Source organism: Geotrypetes seraphini, chromosome 10 (genome assembly GCF_902459505.1).
Source record: "Geotrypetes seraphini chromosome 10, aGeoSer1.1, whole genome shotgun sequence".
NCBI classification, from domain to species: domain Eukaryota; kingdom Metazoa; phylum Chordata; class Amphibia; order Gymnophiona; family Dermophiidae; genus Geotrypetes; species Geotrypetes seraphini.
The window spans coordinates 19,500,039-19,523,804 of record NC_047093.1 but is presented as its reverse complement, the minus strand read 5'-3'; the positions used below and the strand labels follow the sequence as shown (position 1 = coordinate 19,523,804).

The window sequence follows — 23,766 nt, the reverse complement described above, 5'->3', positions numbered from 1 at the left end:
AATATGCATGAGAGAGAGATTTGCATACGAAGAAGGCAGTGCAGGCAAATCTCTCTTGTGCATATTCATTGTGGATATCCTGAAAACCTGGCCTGCCAGTAGATCTCGAGGACCGGACTTGGGCAACCCTGTCTTACACGATTATTTCCATGTGCTAAGATCATTTTTACCTCAGCAGTAAAATGACCATCAATGGGAGAAACAGAAAACCAGCCATATGCTAAGCACATGACCATTAAAAAAATAGTGTGCAAGTGCTTCCCAATACCTATTTTGCAGGCAGTAAGGGCTCAGGCGCTAATCAATTAGCATACAGTAATATAGCTGCATTGATTTGTGCAAAAATCCCCACTCTCCGCCCCAAGACACACCCTCCACAATAAAAAAATAAATATTTTTTTTTAGTGCATGGTTTGTCTACAGTTCAAAACAATGTTATTATCCAGGTGTATGAGATGGTGTCAAAAGGTCTTCAGATAATCAATCCATGTTACACTGACATTTCCGCTTTTCTTAGCACTGGTCAAGATGGAATTCCGCCAGTGAACTTTATTTGCATCTGCATTATTTGTATTTCCAAGCACTGGTTGGCCACACAATGGGACTAATGAAGAAGGCTTTATAGTTGAAACATGACCTGTGTTGGGTCTTCCTGATCCGTCTGTCTGGTCATTCTCACTGTTCTAATGACAGTATTCATGCAATTATTTATTTGTAGATTTGGGTTTTGAAAATCTGTACAAAGTAGCCCAATCTTTTGAAAGTGTTACTTTGTGGGGAAATGCAGCTGGAAGTGATGGTACCATTGTCTCCAGCTGCTCATTATAGATTTCTTAGCTTGGATTTATTTCTGCCTATTTTTGGGTGGATTTTCCTATCTGCCTGTTTTTTGTGCTGCATCTGAATAGCTTCCACTTAATCTCTGACTAGTGGTATTCAATTTCTGAGCACTCCTTGAAGGAATAGTTTGCCCACAAATGTGCTGTTCTTCTTTACTTGCTATTACCAGAAAATGCACTGTCAGGTAAAGTAATTTTGCAGGCAAGAGTAGTTAGCAGATGAACTATCTTTATATAGATAGACACTACTGCTTTTTGGAGTTGAAAAGTAATCTAGTGGCTACAGCAGTGGGCTAAGAACCCAGAAAGCCCAGTTCAAATCCTACCAACCTATCTTGGGCAAATTATGTAATCCTCTGTTGCCTCAGGCACAAACAATGTAAGCTCTCCAGGGACGGGGAAATAACTAATCATGTCCTCCAATTCCTATGTGGAATTTAGGAGGCATCTAAAGACATACTTATTTTCTAAATATTTGGGTAGTTAGTTTTCAATTACTTGGATAATTTAAAATTTGTAAACCACATAGATCTTTACAATCTTACTTTCTAATCATTTGGGCATTTAATTTCAACTTAATTGTACATCCTATCTTTTGTAAACTGCATAGAACGTCACAGTCCTGCGGTATATAAACTGCTTGTTATGTGAAAAAGCGTAAACTGTATCTAAATCCCTTTCCTCTTCACTAAAAATAGGGAATACAACTAAAATGTGTTCTTTCTGTAAGGTGATATTTATAGTTAGGCAGGTTCTAAATTAAATATAGAATTTACAGCAACATTGTGCACTTTATAAATGCAAAACTTAAGACAATGCGACTCAAACAGAATCTTCTAAATGTTAACAACAGCACAACTTAACCTCCCCCCCCACACACAGATTTAGTTATAATATTCCTTATTTTTCTAAATAAGTGCTACTATGACACTTTTAAAAATTGATCCATATTGTCAAACTGAAAAGAATGGTGAATTAAAGCACTTAAGCACTAATCTCTGTGGGCTTCGTTAACCTGTTTACTAATTATATCTAAAAGTTACCTTCAACTTAAAGCTTTCTAATTTTTGTCGAAAAAGAAAAGGATTTCCTCTTTCAGCACAATTTAAAAATGCTTGCATCCAGTCTTCACAGAACTTGTTTCTTCCTGTAAAAGAAATTTGTTAACAAAATGATGTAAAATGTTATCAGGCACAAATTTCCTTTGTAAAATTGTTGTTTACAGGGATGGGAAACCTGCTCATACTCATGAACTAACCAAGATCCAGTTTTGGATAAAAGTAATCACAATGACTGTAGTATGTGTGTGAAAGTTGGGAAGTGCGTGTGAGTGATGGGGGTTGGGTTCACTGACTAAATTCTTCTGATATTTATTAATAAATTAAGCATTGGTAAGTTGTAAAAGTACTGTAATGAAATGAACTGTGGGAGATAAGATTAAAATTGAATTGATTTAAATAATATTTGTTTGTATTAAATATTCAATAACTGGTTTTAAGAATTTGAGTTGTCTTTAGGCAGCTATTTAATTAACTGAAACCCCCCCCCAAGCTTAGGCTTTAATAAATATACATGAGAGATTCCCATACAAACTCTCATGCATATTAAGGATATTGTCCCTGTATCATGGTTTTTTGGAAATCAATTTGGTCTCAAATTAATTGTTTACTAGAAAACCATGTTGCTTTATCATATGATACAATTCTGTTTGGGATGTCAATGAGAGCAAAAATTCAAATTTCATCAAATAATAACAAGCTTTTGTTAATTATGACAGGAGTCGCCATACAATATATTACCAACAATTGGAAAAATTACAATAGGCTTAGTTAGCTACACATTTTGGTGGAATTCATTATGTCATATTTATAAAATGGGAAGATCAATTGCCATACAAAAAGGGAATTATAAGAATTTTAAAATGATTTGGGGGCCATTAACAAATTATTGCAATGAATAGACATCATTTTCCTAATGAAAATAAATGTACATATGGGGGAGGGTAAATAGTTATTTTAAAGGTCTGATTAATAGATTGAAATATAATATATAAATGATATTTTGAATAAAATTAATTGTGGGAAGTGTGGTGGGAGGGGGAGGAATAAATTCATGTAAATCATAATTGTATGAATATCAAGTGATATGTAACAGTTAATATGATGTAGTATTGTGCACTTGTTGTAAGATGGAAAAATGAATAAAGAATTTTTTTTTTTTTTTTAAAAAGGATAAACTAAAGACCTGACTGGTATGGAGCCATTTGAAGGCTGGATGTTCTCATCATTGGTTTAAAATAAGTGACAGAGACAGTGCGAGTGCCAACTGCCATCTATTTTAAACTATTAAACAAGCAAACAAAACCCTCTCTCAAATGAAACTAAGATTTTTATTCCATTTATGCAATGGCGTAGCAAGGGTGAGAGGTGCCTGAGGAAGGGACGCCCCCCCACTCTTCCATCCCCCCCTAAGTGTGTGCCCCTTCCCTTCCCCTGTACCTCTTTATTGGCATAAGCAGCATCACCAACTTGCTGCCCATGTTGGCTCTCCTCTCTGATGCTACTTCCTAGGTGTGGGATCTGAAAGTGACATTAAAGGGAGAGCTGGCACGAGCAGCAGGTTGAAGTTGCTATTTGTGCCAGGGAAGTGCTAGAGGTATGGCAGCGGGGGTGGGGGAGGGGGGAGAGAGAAGGCACATGGTGGGGGAAGGAGAGGAGAAGGGGTGTCTGCACCCAGGGTGGACTGCCTCCCTGCTTACTACACCACTGCCTGTGAAGCCATGGCAATCGACATACTCGAGCTACTTTGAGCTAACAAAACTCAAGGTGGACAAAGCCATGGGACCGGACAATCTGCACCCCAGAGTGCTCATGGAGATAGGTAATGTCCATGCAGAACCGTTGGTCGAGCTATTCAATCTCTCACTGAGTACAGGGACAGTCCCCTTGGACTGGAAAACAGCTAACGTCGTTCCTCTGCACAAAAAGGGTTGCAGGACAGAGGCTGCAAATTACAGACCGGTGAGTCTGACATCGATAGTATGCAAACTTATGGAAACACTGATCAAACGCCAATTGGACACGGTCTTGGACGAAGGGAATCTACGGGACCCCAATCAACATGGATTCACCAAGGGTAGGCCCTGCCAATCAAACCTCATCAGCTTCTTTGACTGGGTAACAAAAAGACTGGACGAAGGAGATTCACTGGACATAGTGTACCTAGACTTCAGTAAAGCTTTTGACAGCGTCCCACATCGCAGACTGTTAAACAAGATGAAATCGATGGGGTTAGGAGAGACTCTAACGGCATGGGTCAATGATTGGCTGAGTGGCAGACTTCAGAGGGTGATGGTTAACGGTACTTTCTCTGAGACAGCGGAGGTGACCAGCGGGGTGCCGCAGGGCTCGGTCTTGGGTCCGCTCCTCTTCAACATATTCATAGGAGATCTGACTCAAGGGCTTCAAGGTAAAGTAACATTATTCGCCGACGACGCCAAACTATGTAATATGGTAAGCGAGAGCAATTTACAAGATAGTATGGCGCAGGACCTGCGTACATTGGAATTCTGGTCCTCAACCTGGCAGCTGGGCTTCAATGCTGGGAAGTGTAAGGTCATGCACCTAGGTAGCAGAAACCCGTGCAGAACTTATACCTTAAACGGGGAGACCTTGACCAGGACTTCAGCGGAACGAGATTTAGGAGTAATCATTAGTGCAGACATGAAATCTGCCAATCAGGTGGAGAAGGCTCCCTCAAGGGCAAGGCAGATGCTGGGTTGCATCCGTAGAAGTTTCGTCAGCAGAAAGCCTGCTGTCATAATGCCACTGTACAGGACCATGGTGAGACCTCATCTAGAATACTGCGTGCAATTCTGGAAGCCACATTACCGCAAAGACGTGCAGAGGGTTGAGTCGGTCCAAAGGATGGCCACCAGAATGGTCTCAGGGCTTAAAGGTCTCTCGTACGAAGCAAGACTAAACAATTTGCAGCTCTACACTCTCGAGGAACGCAGGGAGAGGGGAGACATGATTGAGACGTTTAAATACGTCACCGGACGTATAGAAGTGGAAGATAACATTTTCCTTCTCAGAGGCCCCTCAACCACAAGGGGGCACCCGCTCAAACTCAAGGGCGGGAAATTTCACGGCAACACCAGGAAGTATTTCTTCACGGAGCGAGTGATTGATCAATGGAACAAGCTTCCAGTACAGGTAATCGAGGCCAGCAGCGTGCCAGATTTTAAGAATAAATGGGACGCCCATGTGGGATCACTACGTGGGTCAGGGCAAAACATTGGCTAATCTTAAGGGGAGGGTCTATAGAGTGGGCAGACTTGATGGGCCTTGGCCCTTTTCTGCCGTCATCTTTCTATGTTTCTACTCTGAAATTTTTGTCCAGCATCAAAAATCTATCTATACCACCATATGCAGCAACTGAACAGCAGAGGGTCACCTTTTTTGTCTGTCTTGCCTGTTCCTGAGATGGAAACCTGAGCAGTTAGAATAATCCTTACTAATATGAGACGGAAGATGGGTAAAGAAGCTTACAGCTAGGAACTTTCACCTGCATTGTAGAACTGAGGAACTGGTCCACTGCAGTTTATAATGACTGATTTGTGCTGCTCCTCTGTCATGGCCATACAGAGAGATGTCATGGTGCCTTCCTGCACAAGGCCTAGTAAACTAGCAGCACTCAGAAACCTAATGAAAAACAAAACACAGAACCCATTTACTGGCCAGAACATTTCCATTCACAAGCATGCAGGCTTGTTTTCCCTACTGTATATATTTTTCTTCACATAAATATTATTTACCGATCAACGTCTTTCTTTGTTCTGTCATCGGATTCCTTAACTTCAACAGGAGTGTAGCTCAAAGCCTTCAACATAAAAAGTACTTCTGTTGCTAAAATCAGATGATATCAATTTCATAGCAGAGCATGCATAAACAAAAGGATAACACAAGTAAGAACACAGGAGACAATTAAACCCCCCCACAGTTTTACGATAGAAGCATCCAGACCTTTTTTTTGGGTACTTTCTCTTTTTATTTTGTCTCTTCATAAATACATCTTACTTCCGGTTTTCAATTGCAAATTGGCAGCATAGTGTGCTTTCTCTACTAAATGCAGTTTAGATATTCAGTCAATGTTCATGGGCACAGTACAAAGTGCAAAACTTTTTTTTTTTTTTAAATTACCATGCAAGATGTTGAAACATTACAAATTGTATGTGCATTTAAGACAAATATTTCTCTTTCAACTTACAGCATGCAGTAAAAAGGCAAGCTGCTCCTGGAAGAGCTGGACTGTCCTCTGTATTGGTAACACACAGTCTTCAAACCAGCTGTGTAGGTAGGGTTTAATACAAGACTCAAGATTACATATCTGTGACAAATTAAAACAGAAATCAGAATATTTCCACATGTTCTAAAAAAACTGTCCCACTCCCACAGATGATGCGTATACTATAAACTAAGCTCCATTCAGCTCCAGCCTAAGAGTTCTGGCAAATATTTGCCCTGTAAACAGTTCCTCGATACTGTTCTTGAACTAAAGGAAGAGTAGAAAGGTGCCATCTTACGTATGTTATTCACCACGAGTGTAATTTGGATGTGGGCATGATAGGAGGCAAGGCCTCCAACAAATATGGGTGCTAATGAATTTAGACTCCCTCCCAGTGCCCCCTCTTAAAGACTAGCTTAGGTGTGTGCAAATTTTTTTTTCTCATTTGAGCAACAAGTTCTAAACACTAAAGATTTGCCCGATTTGCAAGTATTTATGTGAACCACCATGTAAAATCTGTGAGCGATGCTCCTAGAATTTATGAGTGACTGCTCCTGTGCTCAGCTCAGAGGGAATATAGCTCCCTCCCCCACTACCAATATGGCTTCTTTATCTTTTGCAATCCCCTCCTCTAACCAAAAGCAAGCTGGTAAAATTACACCAATGTCATTCACTATACTATGGTATATTTTACTGAAAGCAAGAAGAAACTAAAGATATTGGTAGTAAACAAGAACACAGAGTGGGTGAACAATATGCTTATTAGCAGTTAAGCAGACCGGGATTAAACTGGGGCTCCATAATTCATTCAACCTCTCCTAACCTCAAGTCCCCCTGGCATTCTACCCATCTGTTCACTCCTGCACACTGTATAAACTCCCGCATGCAACACTGATGCTTTACATGGATCTGAATTGGAAGATTCAGTTGTAAAATATATTACAGGGCAGAGAGGTTTCTGTGAATCAGACGCCCTGCAATATTTTCCTTAACAACATCATGATTTTACCTCAGGATCCACCTTATTTTTCAGGCCTTCGGTATACTTATCCAGCTCCAGTCTGAACGTGTTATTTTAAGGAAACCCGTTTAGATTTATCAACTGATAGCTGCTACATTTCTCTACTTATTTAGTTCCTATGCCTGAACTTTTGTGCATATATTACGGTTTAAACACATAGGTCTTCACCTTCTGAGATTATAAAGAATTTATTGGACTTGTCTTATAACCTCCCCCTCCTTTTATAAAACCGCGAAACTGTTTTTAGCGGTTCATAGACAAAATCGCGCGAGACAACGGCACGCCGACAACAGCGCAGACAACTGAGCGCAAGGTTGACGGCGCGCTGAAGAAAAGCACTATTTTAAAGGGTTCCGACGGGGGGGGGGTTGGTGGGGAACCCCCCTATTTTACTTAACAGACATCGCGCTGGCATTGTGGGGGGTTTGGGGGATTGTAACCCCCCTCATTATACTTGAAACCAAACTTTTTGCCTGTTTTTTAGGGAAAAAGTTCAGTTTTAAGTATAATGTGGGGGGTTACAACCCCCCAAACCCCCCACAACGCCAGCGCAATGTCTGTTAAGTAAAGTGGGGGGGTTCCCCCCACACCCCTGTCGGAGCCCTTTAAAATAGTGCTTTTCTTCGGCACGCCGTCAACCTTGCGCTCAGTTGTCGGCGCGCCGTTGTCTCGCGCGATTTAGTCCCGTCACCGTTTTTAGCACTAGCCAGTGAGCTAAATGCTCTGATTCTTAGAGTTCCTATAAGCATCGGGAGCAGCTCAGAGCATTCAGCGCGCCAGCTAGCGCTAAAAACCGCTTTCGCAGTTTTGTAAAAACGGGGGGGGGAAGTGTTGATAGCCAAGCTCAATTGTAACTATATGGAAACAGTAGCAACACACCTGATCTCTAAGATACACTGCAAGTACGTTCAATGTCCAAAAGAAGAAGCAGAGAGAGCCCGTTTTTCAAGATTCTCTGGTTGTTGTTAGGTGCCATCGACTCGCGCTTGAGTCCTAGCGACTTGATGAATTGTGGATCTAAATTGGTTTTTGTGCTAGTCCGGAAAGGTCCTCCAGCTTTATCTCCATGGTTGTTTTCAACGTGTCCAGCTATCTGGTTGCAGGTCACCCTCTTCGTCTGGTTCCTTCGATCTTCCCAAACATGATGTCCTTCTCCAGTGATCTCTCTCTTCTGATGGTCTGACCAAAATAAGCCAGTCGCAACTTCATCATTTGGGCTTTGAGTGACGTAGCCCGTTTGATCTCTTCCAGAATCGATCTTCTGGCGGTCCACAGCACCAAAGCTCAAATGAGTCAATCTTCTTTATGTTTAGTTTCTGTAGTGTCCAGCTTTCCAAGGTTCTTTAGCTGTATATATTTTTACACTTTTTTTTTTTTAAGAGATTCGCAGTGGTTAAAGCTACAGCCTCAGCACCCTGAGGTTGTGGGTTCAAATCCACGCTGTTCCTTGTGACCCTGAGCAAGTCACTTAATCCCCCCATTGCCCCAGGTACATTAGGTAGATTGTGAGCCCATCGGGACAGACAGGGAAAAATGCTTGAGTACCTGAATAAATTCATGTAAACCGTTCTGGGAAAACGGTATAGAAAAAAGTGAATAAATAAATAAAAATTTTTGTTTTACAATTCTTAGGGCAGCAATGTTTTAGTTGAGTCTTTTGACCTCATCCGGATTTTTCATTAGAGTTCTATGCTGTTACAATTTTCTTACACCTAGTTGGTTCTTTGTTCTTTTAGATATGTTTTCTTTGTCTGCTTCACAATGTATTAACTATTTTATGTTTTATCCTTTTGTTGCGTTTCTTTACAATATATTTTATGATTTGGCATGGTTTTATGGACATTGACTAACATCATACTAACAACCTGGTATAGTATTTACTGTATCCTATGCTATTTTCATTGCTTTTATATCATGTTACTTTATTGCTTTTATTTAGAATTTTTATCATTATATATGTTTTAGGACTCCTGAGGCAGGCTCGCTCGCCGAAACAAGGCCCGTGACGAGTCCTATGTTTGTTTAGATGATATCCTGTATTAACAACAAAGTTTGTTTGACGACCAGGCTCTCTGCTTCTTCTTCTGGACTCCTTGGGGATTTGTGCAGAGTGGACTTTTCTCTGTTGTTTGGTTCTATTACCAATGTCCCCCATGCCAGTAATGGTAGATAGAGCATTTAGATGAGGTGGTTTTTTTTCCTGTACACTTTGCAAAAGGATATAGTTCAAGTCCTTTCTCAGACCCTCCCAAGAAACAGATCACATACTCTGGGTGGTGACTGTTTGAGTCTGTTTTTTCTTGCTGGAAAAGGCAGTAGTAACAACCAAGTGCATATTCTGGCAAACTACAAGGAAAATATATTAAATTTATAAGATGAACATGACATGCAGATGTGTTACTCTAAAACTTGTGATTTTATTGTCTCACTTAATAACCCTAGGACCATGCCCAAGTAGGATAATAATGGAGTGAAATCAGGACTGGAGAGAACGCTAGAAAGGCAAGTATCATACACAGATCAACAGTTGTCAGTTCAGCTTCCCATCCTGCTTAAAAATTGAAATTTTATAGCATTTAGTTGTGCACTAATATTAAAAGCACTTTTCAGGTTAAAAAAAAAGTTTCCTACAGCTGTTGCACTTGAACACCTCAGAGTTACTGCATTAACACTGATGGTGACCTACATAACAGCACAATATTCTTCAAACATATTAGCCCGAGGTACATGATTTCCTCAACTAGAAGCAATGAAAGGAGACAGATTGCTTGCGTTTCTTTTCACCGACTTCCTGAGCTGCCATTGGAAACTGAAAATAAATCCAATTAAAACAAAACTGTACAGCATCATATGCAGCTTAAATGTAGTAAAAAGAAAGGAGAAATTAGGTTCTTACCTGCTAATTTACTTTCTTTTAGCTTCTCCAGACCAGTAGAGGTTAACTTTACGAATGGGTATATATCTAATCATGACCAGCAGGTGGAGACTGAAAACAAAACTTTGGGACAGTATATCCTAGCCCCTCCTCTCTATTTCCCTCAGTCTGCCGAATAGCCAAGCAGAACCAAGAACTGGAAAAAAACAGAGAGAAAAAACAATACTCCGAAAGGAGTAACAAATAACATACCCAAAATGCTGTTGGAAAATGCAGAGGAGAAATTCCTGAAGGAAGAATGTCCCCACAGCTCGCCAGCTAAGCCAGCCGAGCCACAGCCGCTGTTCTTCAATTCTCCCCGGCCCTAGAAAAATACTAGAACCCGCAGCAAAAACCAAAAACTGCCCGCGCAACAGCCCCAACAACAACAACAACAGACAGGGTGGGGACCTCTACTGGTCTGGAGAAGCTAAAAGAAAGTAAATTAGCAGGTAAGAACCTAATTTCTCCTTCTTTAGCACTCTCCAGACCAGTAGAGGTTAACTTTACGAATGGGACGTACCAAAGCAGTCCCTCTCACGGGCGGGACCCCCGAAGGGCCGATACCAGTACATGCTCACCGAACACCGCGTCCCGACGCGCCTGCACATCAACCCGATAATGACGAACAAAGGAATGTAAGGAGGACCAAACCGCAGCCTTACAAATATCCACTGGAGGCACGAGCGACGACTCAGCCCAAGAAGCCGCCTGACCCCGAGTGGAATGAGCCTTGAGAAACTCCGGAATAGGCTGCTGTTTCAGAAGATAAGCGGAAGCAATCGTCTCCTTGATCCAGCGCGCAATAATAGCCTTAGAAGCGCCAGCTCCCCGACGAGGACCCGCCAGGAGGACAAAGAGATGATCGGACTTCCGGAATTCCTGGGTCCGCTGCACATAAGAGCGAAGGACCCGACCGACATCCAACTTGCGCAGCTGCCGTTGCTCAGAAGAGCCCTCCCGACCACCCAAGACCGGGAGAACCACCGATTGATTGACATGAAAAGGAGAAACAACCTTCGGCAGAAAGGAAGGAACAGGCCGCAAGACGACCCGCTCCCTAGAAAACTCCAAGAAGGGAGCCCTACAAGAGAAAGCCTGCAGCTCAGAAACACGCCTAGCAGAAGTAATGGCCACCAAAAAGACCGCCTTCAAAGTAAGGTCCTTCAAAGAACAGACGTCCAAGGGCTCGAAAGGCGGACGCACCAAAACAGAGAGAACCAGATTAAGATCCCAAGAGGGAACCGAGGGCCGTAGGGGAGGCCTAAGCAACTTGGCCGCCCGCAAAAACCGAATCACATCAGGAAGAGCCGATAAAACGCTGACCTGACACCAACCCTCGAAAGGCCGACAGGGCCGCAAGATGAACCCGGAGAGAAGACCAAGCCAGGCCTCTATCCAGGCCATCCTGCAAGAACTCTAGAATGTGAGGCAGAGAAGCGCGAAAAGAGGTCACTCCCCGCGCCCGACACCATTCCTCAAAGAGACGCCAAACCCGCACATAAGCCCGAGAGGTAGAAAGCCTCCGGGACCCCAACAGAGTAGAGATCACCTTGTCTGAATATCCCTTCTTGCTAAGGCGACCCCTTTCAAGAGCCACGCCGTAAGACAGAAGGGAGACGGGTCGAACATGGGAATGGGACCCTGCATCAGAAGGTCGTCCGAGAGAGGCAGAGGAAGAGGATCCGCTACCAGGTGCCTCACCAGATCCGCATACCACGGACGGCAAGGCCAATCCGGCGCCACCAGCACCACCAAACCCGGATGGTGAACAATGCGAAGAAGCACTCTGCCCACCAGCGGCCAAGGAGGGAACACATACAACAGCCCCTCCGTTGGCCACTGCTGGACCTCGGCCAGACCGTCCCTGCGACGACTGAAGAAGCGGGGCACTTTGGCGTTGCCACCCGTGGCCATCAGGTCCATCAGGGGCTGCCCCCAAGCCTGCACTATCAACTGAAACGCCTCGGCGCCGAGACACCACTCTCCTGGATCTAGGAAGTGACGACTGAGGAAGTCTGCCTGAACATTTTCTACTCCGGCTATATGAGAGGCCGAGAGGTCCAGCAGATGGGACTCCGCCCAAACCATGAGCAGAGCCGCCTCCTGCGCCACCTGAGTGCTCTTGGTGCCCCCCTGACGATTGACATAAGCCACCGCCGTGGCATAGTCCGACAGCACTCTGACCGACTTGCCCAGCAACAGGGAGTGGAAAGCCAACAGCGCCAGACGGACCGCTCTGGTCTCCAACATGTTGATCGACCAGGCGGCCTCCTCCGCGGACCAGGTGCCCTGAGCTGAGTGACCCAAACACTGAGCCCCCCAACCCAGGAGACTCGCATCCGTCAGGAGCACCGTCCACTGCGGGAGATCCAGACCCACCCCCTGAACCAGGTGAGGGGTCTGGAGCCACCAACGCAGACTGCAGCGCGCCAAGCCTCGCAGGGGAACCGGAACATCCATCCCGTGCCTCTGGGGAGACCACCTCCGGAGCAGAGCATACTGGAGAGGACGCATGTGGGCCCGCGCCCACCTCACCACGTCCAGGGACGCCGCCATCGACCCCAAGACCTGGAGGAAATCTCGCGCCCAAGGACACCGGGACGCCAAAAGCAGGCGAATCTGAGATTGCAATTTGCTCACCCGGCCCTCTGGGAGGAAGACCTTCCCCAAGGAGGTGTCGAACAGCACCCCTAGGTACTCCAGACGCTGAGCCGGGACCAACCGACTCTTGGAAAGGTTGACCACCCAGCCCAGCGACCGGAGAAACTCCACCACCCGAGCAGTAACCCGGGAGCTTTCCTGCAACGACTTTGCCCGAATTAACCAGTCGTCCAGGTAGGGGTGTACCAGGATGCCCTCCGACTGCAAGGCTGCCGCGACGACCACCATCACCTTGGTGAACGTCCGAGGAGCCGTGGCCAGCCCAAAGGGAAGCGCACAGAATTGATAGTGCCGACCCAAGATCGCAAAGCGCAGGAAACGCTGATGAGAGGCCCGAATGGGAACATGCAAGTAGGCCTCCGTCAGATCGAGAGAAGTGAGAAACTCCCCCGGCTGAACCGCCAGAATGACCGACCGCAGAGTTTCCATACGGAAAGAGGGAATCTTGAGAGCCCTGTTGACCCCTTTCAAATCGAGGATGGGCCGAAAAGTCCCCTCCTTCTTGGGCACCACAAAGTAAATGGAGTACCTGCCCGTGCCCCACTCTGGAGAGGGCACCGGAACAACTGCCCTGAGATCTAGCAAGCGCTGAAGGGTCTGGCGAAAAGCCTGCGTCTTCCCCGGAGTCTGACATGGAGAAGCTAGGAAAAAAATCCGGCAGAGAGCGGGCGAACTCCAGGGCATAACCGTCCCGCACCACCTCCAGGACCCACTGATCGGACGTGATCTCGGCCCATTTGGGGAAAAATTCGCGCAGCCGAGCCCCCACCGGAACCAAAGGGGGCGCCGGCAAGGCGTCATTGTGCAGGACGGGAAGCGGGGGAACCGGCGGAGGGATTCCCTGCCCCCCGACGGGCCCCCCGAAAGGGCTGCATGCGCTGGAAGAACCGACCCCGGGAAAATCCCGGAGACTGGAAAGAAGCAGCCCCACGCCCAGGGCGATACTTGCGAAAATCCCGCAAACGCCCCCGGGCCGCACCCCCCCGAGACGCCGGGCGGGCACGGTCCTCCGGCAGACGGGGAACTTTCGAGTCCGACAGAGTCTGAATCAACTTATCCAAGTCCTCTCCAAACAAAAACGACCCCCGAAAGGGAAATTTAGTAAGCTTAGCTTTGGACGCAGCATCCGCCGCCCAAGCGCGCAGCCACAACACACGCCTTGCGGCCACGCCAAAAGCCATAGACTTAGCCGAGATCCGCACCAAGTCCTATAGAGCATCTGAGAGGAATGAGGCCGCCATCTCAATCTTCGCTACCTCCTGATCCACCAGAGACCAGTCGTCAGACTCTCGATCCAAGACCCGCTCCGCCCACCGAAACACGGCGCGAGCGACCAGTCCCCCACAAATAGCCGCCTGGACCCCAAAGGCAGAGACCTGAAAATTTTGCTTAAGGATGCTCTCCAATTTGCGCTCCTCAGAGTCCCGCAAGGCAGAACCGCCCTCAACAGGAACGGTATGCCGCTTGGAAATTGCCGAGACCACCGCATCCACGACTGGCGAAGCTAACGTAGCCCGATCCCCTTCAGGAATGGGATACAGGCGAGCCATGCTGCGCGCCAGTCGAAACGGCGTCTCCGGCGTTTTCCACTGCTCCAGAATAATATCCCGAATATCCTGATGCATAGGAAAAGAGCGGGAAACGGAACGGATCCCCCGTAACAGGGGGTCCCCCACACGCGGAGTCTCCGGCGGCGCGTCCTCAAAACGCAAAACCGAAGAAACCTGCTGAATAAGGTCAGGCAGCTCATCTTTCTGAAAAAGGCGCACCACGGACGCCTCGTCACTGGAGAACGGGAAATCCGACAACCCGCCGCCAGCTTCCGTCCCCTCCAGAGAGTCCTGGAACTCCTCAGAAAGGTCCAGGTCCTCCTCCAGACCGACCCGTTCCTCCGACCACAAATTCTCGTCCCACGACACCCGCGGACGCTTGGACAAGGGAGGCGGCGGAAGGGACGTCACGCCAGACGAGAGAGGCAAAGCCGCAGGGAGCGCGGAGGAAAACCCACCCCCCCGAAACCCCCTGGGCGCAACCGGGACCCCCAGCCGCCTGAAAATAGGCTCTGCATAAAGAAAAGAAAAATTCAGGAGAAAAAACCCCCCGAGGGTCCCAAGGGACTCCCTGCCACAGAACCTTGCCCCTGCATAGTCAAAACAGGGGGAAGGTCACCTGAGGTGGAAGACAAAATGGAGGGGCCAGACAGAGAAGATGGCGGTTTTCCCGCCAAAAAAGCTCCCTCCATAGCCTGAAGTGGCTGAGAAACCTGAATAGTCTCAGCCGCTAAAGCAGGCAAGCCGGCATCAGCTGTCAAAAAATCAGCTGAGAGGGAATCCTCTAAAACCCGACCGTCGGCGGTTTGGGGAATCCCTCCGTGGGCGGACGGAGAAGACCGGGCTTCCCCACCGTTCCCTGCCGACTCGCGAGGCACCATCGGCGGGGAGCTCTGGGCGCCTGCAGCCGCTGCCGACGGAGCTCCACCACCTCACCGACCCAAACCGCCGAGTTCAGGCCGGCCGCGAGTGCCTCGCGGCTGGACTCAAATGTGTCCTACTCCCCCGGAGAAGGGCACAATTGCTCCATACGCGACCTAGCTATAAAAAAAGTGCCGGTTACATGAAAAAATACAGTAAAATACAGTTTTCTTAAAGGGAAATAACCCTTCAGACCAGCACTACCTCAGGATTTTTTTTTTTTTTTACAGAACAGACTCCACAGGCTCTCGAAGCAATATGCCTTGCTTGACTTAGGGGGCAAGGCTTACTGCTGAGGCTCCTCTAAAAAAATGTGGGGAGGTGGAGGAAGTGGGGGGAGGGACCCCGCTCGTGACCCGCCGGGTTTGACACCCCCGAGGTCGGACAAACCCCCAAACAGGGCCCGACCAAGCTCCGTCCGGCCAAAAACAGGGACAATAAACCCCTAAACAAATTCCAACAGCCCTACCAAGGGAGATGGGCACAGATCACTCACACCTGCTGGAGACTGAAAGAAGACTGAGGGAAATAGAGAGGAGGGGCTAGGATATACTGTCCCAAAGTTTTGTTTTCAGTCTCCACCTGCTGGTCATGATTAGATATATACCCATTCGTAAAGTTAACCTCTACTGGTCTGGAGAGTGCTAAAGAAGGGTGGTTTATACTGTATTTATCTCTGCAATTTTTCCAACACTTATATTTTGGTTTGATCTCTAGTACAACTGAAATTCATCAGCGTCCCCTTGAAACGAAAGCCATGCTTATTTTGCAAATCTTCTCAAATTAAGCTTACATTTTATAATTGTAGTCACTAATGAACAGATGTTGACTTAATAGTACCATGTTTCCCCAAAAATAAGACAGTGTCATATTAATTTTAGGCTCAAAAAACACTAGATATTATTTTCAGGGTAGGTACATGATCATGTCTTCCTTCCTCTCCTTCACCCCAATTCTTCCTCTTTCCTTTTTCTTCCCCACATGTGCATCTTTCCTCCCCTCCCTACCATCCCTTGTGCAGCAGGACCCTTTCCTAGATTCCCTTCCATCCCTTGTGCAGCAGAACCTTTGAGCGAGCACCCCCCCCTCCCGGCCGCCGAACCCCCATCCTTCCCTCCCTCCCATCAGAACAACGTTGACTGTGAACGCGTCATCAGTAACATGGTACGCAAGGCTGAAGCAGCTTGTTTAGAGTGCTGCCAGCCTGACACAGCTTAGGGAGGTATGTACTAGGGCTTGCTCGCGGTCGACAGGGTCCGGATGGGGGTTCAGCTGCGCGGTGGGGGGCGGGTGCTCACTCAAGGGTTCTGCTGCACAAGGGATGGGAGGGATGGAAGGGGAACTGTCAGCGAATCCCAGGACTAGGGCTTATTTTTGGGGTAGGTTATATTAAGACCTAACCCGAAAATCCTGCCAGGGCTTATTTTCGGGGAAACACGGTAATAACATGACAAGGATGTTGCATTGTTTTTAGCTGCAGTGTTACAAAAATTATATAATGAATTTTTTCCAGCAAGTTTCATATGATGAACATTACATGTGATATAAGTCAACTACTACTACTTCTAATCATTTCTATAGCGCTACCAGACATACGCAGTGCTGCTGTACATGAAAACACAGAAGAGACAGTCTCTGCTCAAAAGAGCTTACAATCTACTCAAGACAGATAAACTGGGAAAGAAGGTACATCAATACACAGTGCTCAGGTGGGGGAATTTTTTTTTTTTTTTAAGATGGCGCCGGGTTAGGTTGCTATTGTGGTGCCTCCCGCCGTTTTTCTTTGTTTGTGTTATGTTTTGATGGTTTCTTTTATTTAATTTGGTTTTCTTATCTGCATTTATACATTTATACTCCTGTAACATTCTTTTCTAATTTTTGTTGATCTTGTTTTAAATTTGGAACCCGCTGTCTTTTCTTAACGGTTTGACACGCATTCAACAGTCGGGGTGGCCCTCTCCTGTGGTCGAGGTTGGTGGCGACTGGGGTTTTGGTGGTGGGTCATTCTCCGCAGCAACAGCAGGGACCGAGGGACTTCGGTCGCCTGAACCGTGGCGAGCTGGGGCTGAGACCCGAACACAGCGGTAGGCTGGGGCTGAACAGTTGTGTTGCCGCCGTCATCGTCCGCCGCCGTTGCCTATCTGCAAGCCACAACCAAGATCTTTCTGAAGCTCACCGGGAGTCACCTGCCAAGCTGCGGCAGCGGGGGCCTAGGAAGCGCTAGCTTCAGCGAACTGCCTGAGACAGGAAATGGCCTATCCCTTGGTATGGGGAAGCTCCGCCTCACCCCCAATATCCGGCTTCAGCACCCCGTGGTCGGTGCAGTGCTTTTCGCCACCTCCGCCTATCTCCTGCATACCTGGCTTCGGCGGCGACGGTTTGATCATTGCTTGCCCGAAAAGCAGGGCAGGGGTCCCCTGTCAGCCCCAGCTCCAGCGGCGCCAGCACACACCGACTATCAGCTCCGGGCGGCTTTCCCGCAGAGGAGAAAATCCTGCAATCACCGTGAGCCTCATCTGGGGCAGCCTCCTTGGAGCGGCTGGGGCACGGGCAGTGTGTCTGGGAAGGAATACATGGATAGGAGACCATCGCAGAGGAGGAGACATAGGCATCCTGGGACTGTCAGCCAAGTCTCTTCCCTGAAGAAGCCCTTTTTCTGGAAACGTCATCGCTCCTCCTAAACTTACTTGCTCCACTTCATCAATGACGCTGAAACCGTGGATTGAAGACAAAGTTTTATTTTTATTTTTCTTTCCAGCTTATGATTTATCTGATTTATCTTTAATCTTATCTATTGTTTTGCCTTTTGTCTTTGTTTTGTTCTATTTCTATCATTTAAATTTCTCCAGAATTCTACTGTTCAACGGTTCCCCCTTCTGCTTCTATTCCTTTCTCTCCTCTCTTCTACCTTCCAAAGTATTTAGATCAATGCTGTCTTGTTAAAATGTTTATTTTATTTTTATTTTTCCTCTAACTCTACTTTTCACTTCTCTATTACCCTCCAGGTACTTTAGTTAGATTGTGAGCCTTCGGGACAGTAAGGGAATTTTTCAAGTACCTTTCTTATTTCTAATCTTAATGTATATTTTCTGTAAACCGCTTAGAACCTAACGGATGTAGCGGTATATAAGAAATAAATTACATTACATTACATTACAGAGATACTGGTGTTTAGCAGGTGGGGGTGGAGTTTTGGAATTGAAAGCAGCGTCAAAGAAGTGGGCTTTGAATCTGGATTTGAACACTGCCAGAGACAGAGCTTAACGTACCGAGAAAGGCAGTTTGTTCCAGGCAGTAGAAGGGATAGAGTCTGGAGTTGGCCGTAGAGGAAACGGGTACAGATAAGAGAGACTTACCCAATGAGAGGAGTGGAGAGATGAAAGAGGAGCTAAGACAAAAAACTCTTACCTTAGCTCCACAGAGGCAACATTCCCCATCCCTTCAAAAAGTGCTCCTTTACTAAGGCGTTTAGCAATAAAGCTGCGTAGTCCAGGCTCACCTTCAGCTGGTAAGTTAGTGTCTATCAAGGAAAGGCTTTAACACAAATAGAAAAAAAAGTTAATATATATAAAATCAATAAATTTACCTGTAGCACTGCATCCAGCTCAATAACCAACACCTCAAAGAAGCCCAAAGTGATTAGTAAGTCAGATATTAAAAACAGATTTTTAATAATACAGAAGCTGTTTGAATAAAATGGGAGTCCCAGTTTATATCGAGTCTTACCCCCTCAGCCGCTACTAACCACCCCCAAACCAGCACTCAGCGCCCACGGCCCTGCCTCCACACCTTCAGGCCTACCGTGATTTCCCTGCGCCTATGAAAGCACCTAGGGTCATCTAAGGCCATGTCTGGTATAAACCATGCCCAAGCCAGCCTCAGGCGCTTCTGTAGGTGTGCGAATGCGCCTTCAACGTAGGTGCCTTTTGCCACATCAATATATATTTTTTTTTATTGTGCATCCTGATTGGTTAGATGGCGGTAGGATGCCTACTGCTGTATAACTTCAGGATGCTGTTACGAGAATCTAGGCCACAACGGCTTTCTGTGTAATGATGTATGGAAAGCCCCAATGGCACTGATGAACTCTGACTGAAGTAGTGGTAAGACTAGAGTTGGAAGAGGTGTAGAAGATAGTGGTAGAAGGGAAGTAATCAGATTCAGTGAATGATGGATACACAAGACTGCGAAATGAGTCCAGCTGAAAATAAGTTGGAGTGCTGAGTGGAAGGTTTCCTGGAAGTTGCAATGATGGCTGAAACTGGTGGAGATAGAGGGTAAGCTATTAGTATTGAAAAAGATATCCTACTGTTTTGACTCTAAACTATTTTAAGTCCAAACTAAAAGCTCTCCTCTTCGCTGATGCCTTTGGACTCTTAGGCCCTGATTCTACAAAGTGCGTCCCGATTTTAGGCAGCTGTAGGCGTCCTACAGCTGTCTAATCAGCCAATCGGGATGCACGTTTTTTAAAAAAATGCTCCCGAGGCAGGCCGCCTATATTGAAGGCGCCTCCGGAAGCCTAGGGAGGCCCGCAAGATGCCTAAACTCGCCTAAGGGAACCTAGGCGGCCCTACGCATCTCCCTAGTAGAGGAAGAGACGCTTACAATGTAGGCCAGCAAAATGCTGGTCTACATTGTAAGTAGACGCGGCCGCTATACTTATCGCGGCAAGGGATCTCTCTGCCGCTATAAGTATAGAGGCCGTGGCCGCCTGTCCGATTGCCGGCAGGAGGGTGCCCAATCCCTCCTGCCGGAAGACGCCCCCCCCGCTAACAGCCCCCAAACCTCCCCCCCACCAAACTAACCTTTAATTGTTGGCCAGACGAGTCTTGCCCGTCCAGCCGGCAGGCTCGCCTCGTCGAAATGAGGTGGGCCCGCCCATTCCCGGCCCATCCCTCGAAGCCTAAAGCCAATCAGGCATTAGGCATAGCGGGTCCGCCCATCCTCACTAAGCCTAAGGCCTGATTGACTAAGCGCGGGGGGGGGGGACGTCTTTCGGTAGGAGGGATTGGGCACCCTCCTGCCGGTGATCGGTATTGTCCCGGGGGGGGGAGGCATCTTCCGGCAGGAGGGTTTGGGCACCCTCCTGCCGGCAATCGGACAGACGGCCACTATACTTATCACGGCATGGAGATCCCTTGCCACGATAAGTGTAGCGGCCGCATCTACTCTAACCTGATTCTGTAACCGGCGTCCGTAACATGGACGCCGGTTACAGAATCGAGGTTTAGTGTAGGTCCGATTCTGTATAGGACGCCTCTCCTGGGCCGTCCTATACAGAATCCGGGCCTTAATGTCCTTCTAAAGACTAAGCAATAATTCACTTGTGCCTTCCTTCCCCCCCCCTTATGTTTCTCCCTTCAACTGTTCTTTCCTTTCAAGATTGTAGGTCCTCCCTTTTTTCCTATCATTCCAGTTCGTCTTAATTGGTCTGTCTGTTAAACGAATTACCCCATCAGGTCTGCTTTTATTAATTTAGTCTGTCTATATGTATTTTATGTAATATCTGATTTTATTAATTTAGTAATAGAAACATAGAAAGATGACGGCAGAAAAGGGCTATAGCCCATCAAGTCTGCCCACTCCACTGTCCCACCCCATACTACTCACGTTTTATGTAACTCTTTATTATTAATAATGTACATTGCCTAGAATCCTGATTAGGCGGTAAATCAAATTTTTTATAAACTTGGAAACTTAAAATGTGGTTCGAGTTAAACTACCCTTTTGGGTATCTGAACAGACTGTTAATCATATTGAATCTCTGTAATAGCTGTGTAATAGTTCCATAGGTATTTGATAATCTGTATTAAAGAAAGCATAGCATTCTATCCATGGCCCGAGGTGTTCTAGTTGACTATCAAATTAAAGGAGAATTGAATATTGATAGTGAAGCTCTTGGTAGTGACTTCCTAGTATTCTAAGAGCTAATATACACTGGGTTTTACTAAACGGCAGTAGAGATTTCTACCACAAGCCAGCAAGTTAAATGCTCCGACGCTCATAGTATTCCTTTGAACGTTGAAGCATTTACTTGGCTGACTTACAGTAGAAACCTCTACCACCGTTTAGAAAAAGGAGCCCATAGTTCTTTAGTAGATGCTCTTGATAGGGGAGTCCAGGAGACTTGTCTCTGTACCTGGAAGAACCCTGTTGAACTTATTTATTTATTTTTTTTTATCATAAGTATATAAAGGGCTGAGTAGGTTGATGGTCTGGAGCCTGTATCCTTTATATTTCAAGTCAAAATACTTTTGAGGCAGATGAATCAAAGGTGGTATTAAAAGTTCATGGTCAGGTTCTGAAAGAATGTCCTTGAAAAGGGTGGTACCTAGTTGGAGAAAACAGCTAGAAAATTTTTCCTTATTTGTTGCATCTGACAGACACCTATGGTGATTTTCAGGCTATGGATTTTGCACTGGGTTAGGACACTGGAAGCTGTTGCTATTCAGGAGATGAGTAACTAAAAGGCAATGATTTAATGAGAGATATGAAATTCCAAGTAGGATGTGGTTGAATATGGCTATAACTTACTGCTAAAAAGAATGAAGATTACTAGTAAATAAACTTGGTTATGCGCAGAGGTTTGAGGCACTAATGCCTGTACTGAGTATGACTCTGATAAATATTTTGTATAGGAGAAATAGCAGATATTTGTAGCAGCTGCAACCAGGCTGCAGTATTGTGCAGAAAGAGTGAATAAAATGCCTGATAGAAAAAGAAGGTATATTCCTGGGGGTGGATATGTGACGGGTGTTACCACTCTGCCCAGTCACATGATGACAGCCATATTATATATATATATTTTTTTATTTATTTATTATTTTTTTACCTGAAATCTTCCAAAGACAGAGTTTCAGCTGTTGCTGGACTTCCATCATCACTGTCAGCTTCCTGTTGCAAGCATCTGGAAATCAGGTATCATATTAACATTAATGTTATTTGTTGTTAATAATTTTATTTAATTGCAAAGAGCCTCTTTTACAAAGCCAGAGTAATGATTCCCATGTGGCAAATGTGATGCAGCCCATCACAGCAAGATACCGTAAAAGTAAATGCAATTCAAGATATACCCCTTATAACCTACATCCACAATAAAATCACAAATACAAAATAAATACCGCTTGCTTACCATTCTCATAAAATAACCTGATATTTAATATTTTCTCTCCCATAAAATAATTCTAGACCTCAATCTGCTAACTCCTACATCAACATTCATCGTATTAGGTCTCCAAACTTGCAAAGACTTTCAATTAAAATTTGTGCCTCAGTTTCAGACCAGACTGCAAAATCTGTACAGACATTAGCCCTTTCAGGACCAAGGGACATATTTGTCCCATAACTTTAAAATCCTATAAATTTTGATTGGGATAGTCTACAGTTCTAAATTTGATATGTACGGATTCCATATGATACTGCCTTTATGTAAACAAACTGGTTCCGACATTCATTCATTAGCGTCGTTGCTAGATTGACGAGAAGATTCACTTGCCACACTGTCCATAAGCCAGAAGTGTGATTTTTTTTAAAAAAAATAATGATATTTCACAAAAAAAATCAATTTTTTGGCATCTGCAAGCCCTTTTTACCATAAAAATGTCGTCAAAACCACAAAAATTGGCCTACGATCCTTATGGTCCTGAAAGGGTTAAGGCCCAGATTCTGTAACTGTCTCTCTTGTCGGCGGCCACCAATCGTGTGTCAATCACACGGTGGTGCCAGGTATAGAATCGTGCCTCCGGCAAAACTAGGTGCTGGAAATGTAGGCAGGGTTTTCCAGGCCTACATTTCTGGCGCCTAACTTTGATGTGAATTGTACCTCTGTAGGTGCCTTAGGCCGCCTAATGCCACTTCCAGCGTTAGCCATGCACACAGTGGCATTAGGCAGTTTAAAGCGCCCACAGAGGCATGATTTCAGCACCATTTTTTCAGGCACCTTAAAACTCAGTTAAAAAAGTCATTTAAATGGTGTTTTGTTTTGTTTTACTGAGTAGGCAATCCCCCCCCCCCCAAAAAAAAAAAAAAATAAATAAAACAAATTGGTGCCAGTTAGAGAATCCAGGACTAATAGCCTGAGAAAATAAGCTACAGAAAAAGACAAACATCAATATTTGCTTTTAAAAGATCCCATTTTTATTATTTTATACATTTTTTTATATCTTTTATTATACATACCTTTTTCAAATTACAGTTCAAGATGTGTTACATTCAAGGTACTGTAGGTATTTCCCTGTCCCTAGGGGGGCTCACAATCTAACTTTGTACCTAAGGCAATAAAGAGTTAAATAGAGGGATTTGCCCAAGATTGCAAGGAACTACAGTGGGATTTGAACCCTAGCTTCCATGGTTTCCAGACTGCTGCTCTAAGCTTTAGGCAGTTCCTCCTTATTTGGTAATCTGGGCAGAGACAAACAAATGAAAAATTCTGGTACTGTATTTTGCAGAATGACTCCACCCAGAATGCTTCCCAGGATGCAACATCAAGGTACATGGGGGTGGGGTAGATGCAACCAGGAGGAAGACAATGGTTAAAAAAAAAAAAAAAGCAGCCAACCATCTCCTTCCCTG

At 45.6% G+C, this 23,766-nt stretch overlaps 1 protein-coding gene across 2 annotated transcripts in view; it reads right to left on the bottom strand.

Annotated features, from left to right (window-relative positions):
- C10H17orf75 (chromosome 10 C17orf75 homolog) overlaps positions 1-23,766 on the bottom strand; it is a 41,002-nt gene that overhangs the window by 3,408 nt on the left and 13,828 nt on the right. Inside the window, exons 2-9 of one of the 2 annotated variants that reach the window (XM_033960845.1) lie at positions 22,028-22,102; positions 18,604-18,729; positions 9,370-9,492; positions 7,135-7,192; positions 6,108-6,227; positions 5,656-5,720; positions 5,406-5,542; positions 1,883-1,986 (exon numbers count right to left, since the gene is read on the bottom strand). In XM_033960845.1, coding sequence (XP_033816736.1) covers positions 1,883-1,986; positions 5,406-5,542; positions 5,656-5,720; positions 6,108-6,227; positions 7,135-7,192; positions 9,370-9,492; positions 18,604-18,729; positions 22,028-22,102 — 808 coding nt within the window. The remainder of the gene's footprint in view (positions 1-1,882; positions 1,987-5,405; positions 5,543-5,655; positions 5,721-6,107; positions 6,228-7,134; positions 7,193-9,369; positions 9,493-18,603; positions 18,730-22,027; positions 22,103-23,766) is intronic. The other variant, XM_033960846.1, reaches the window with a different exon arrangement.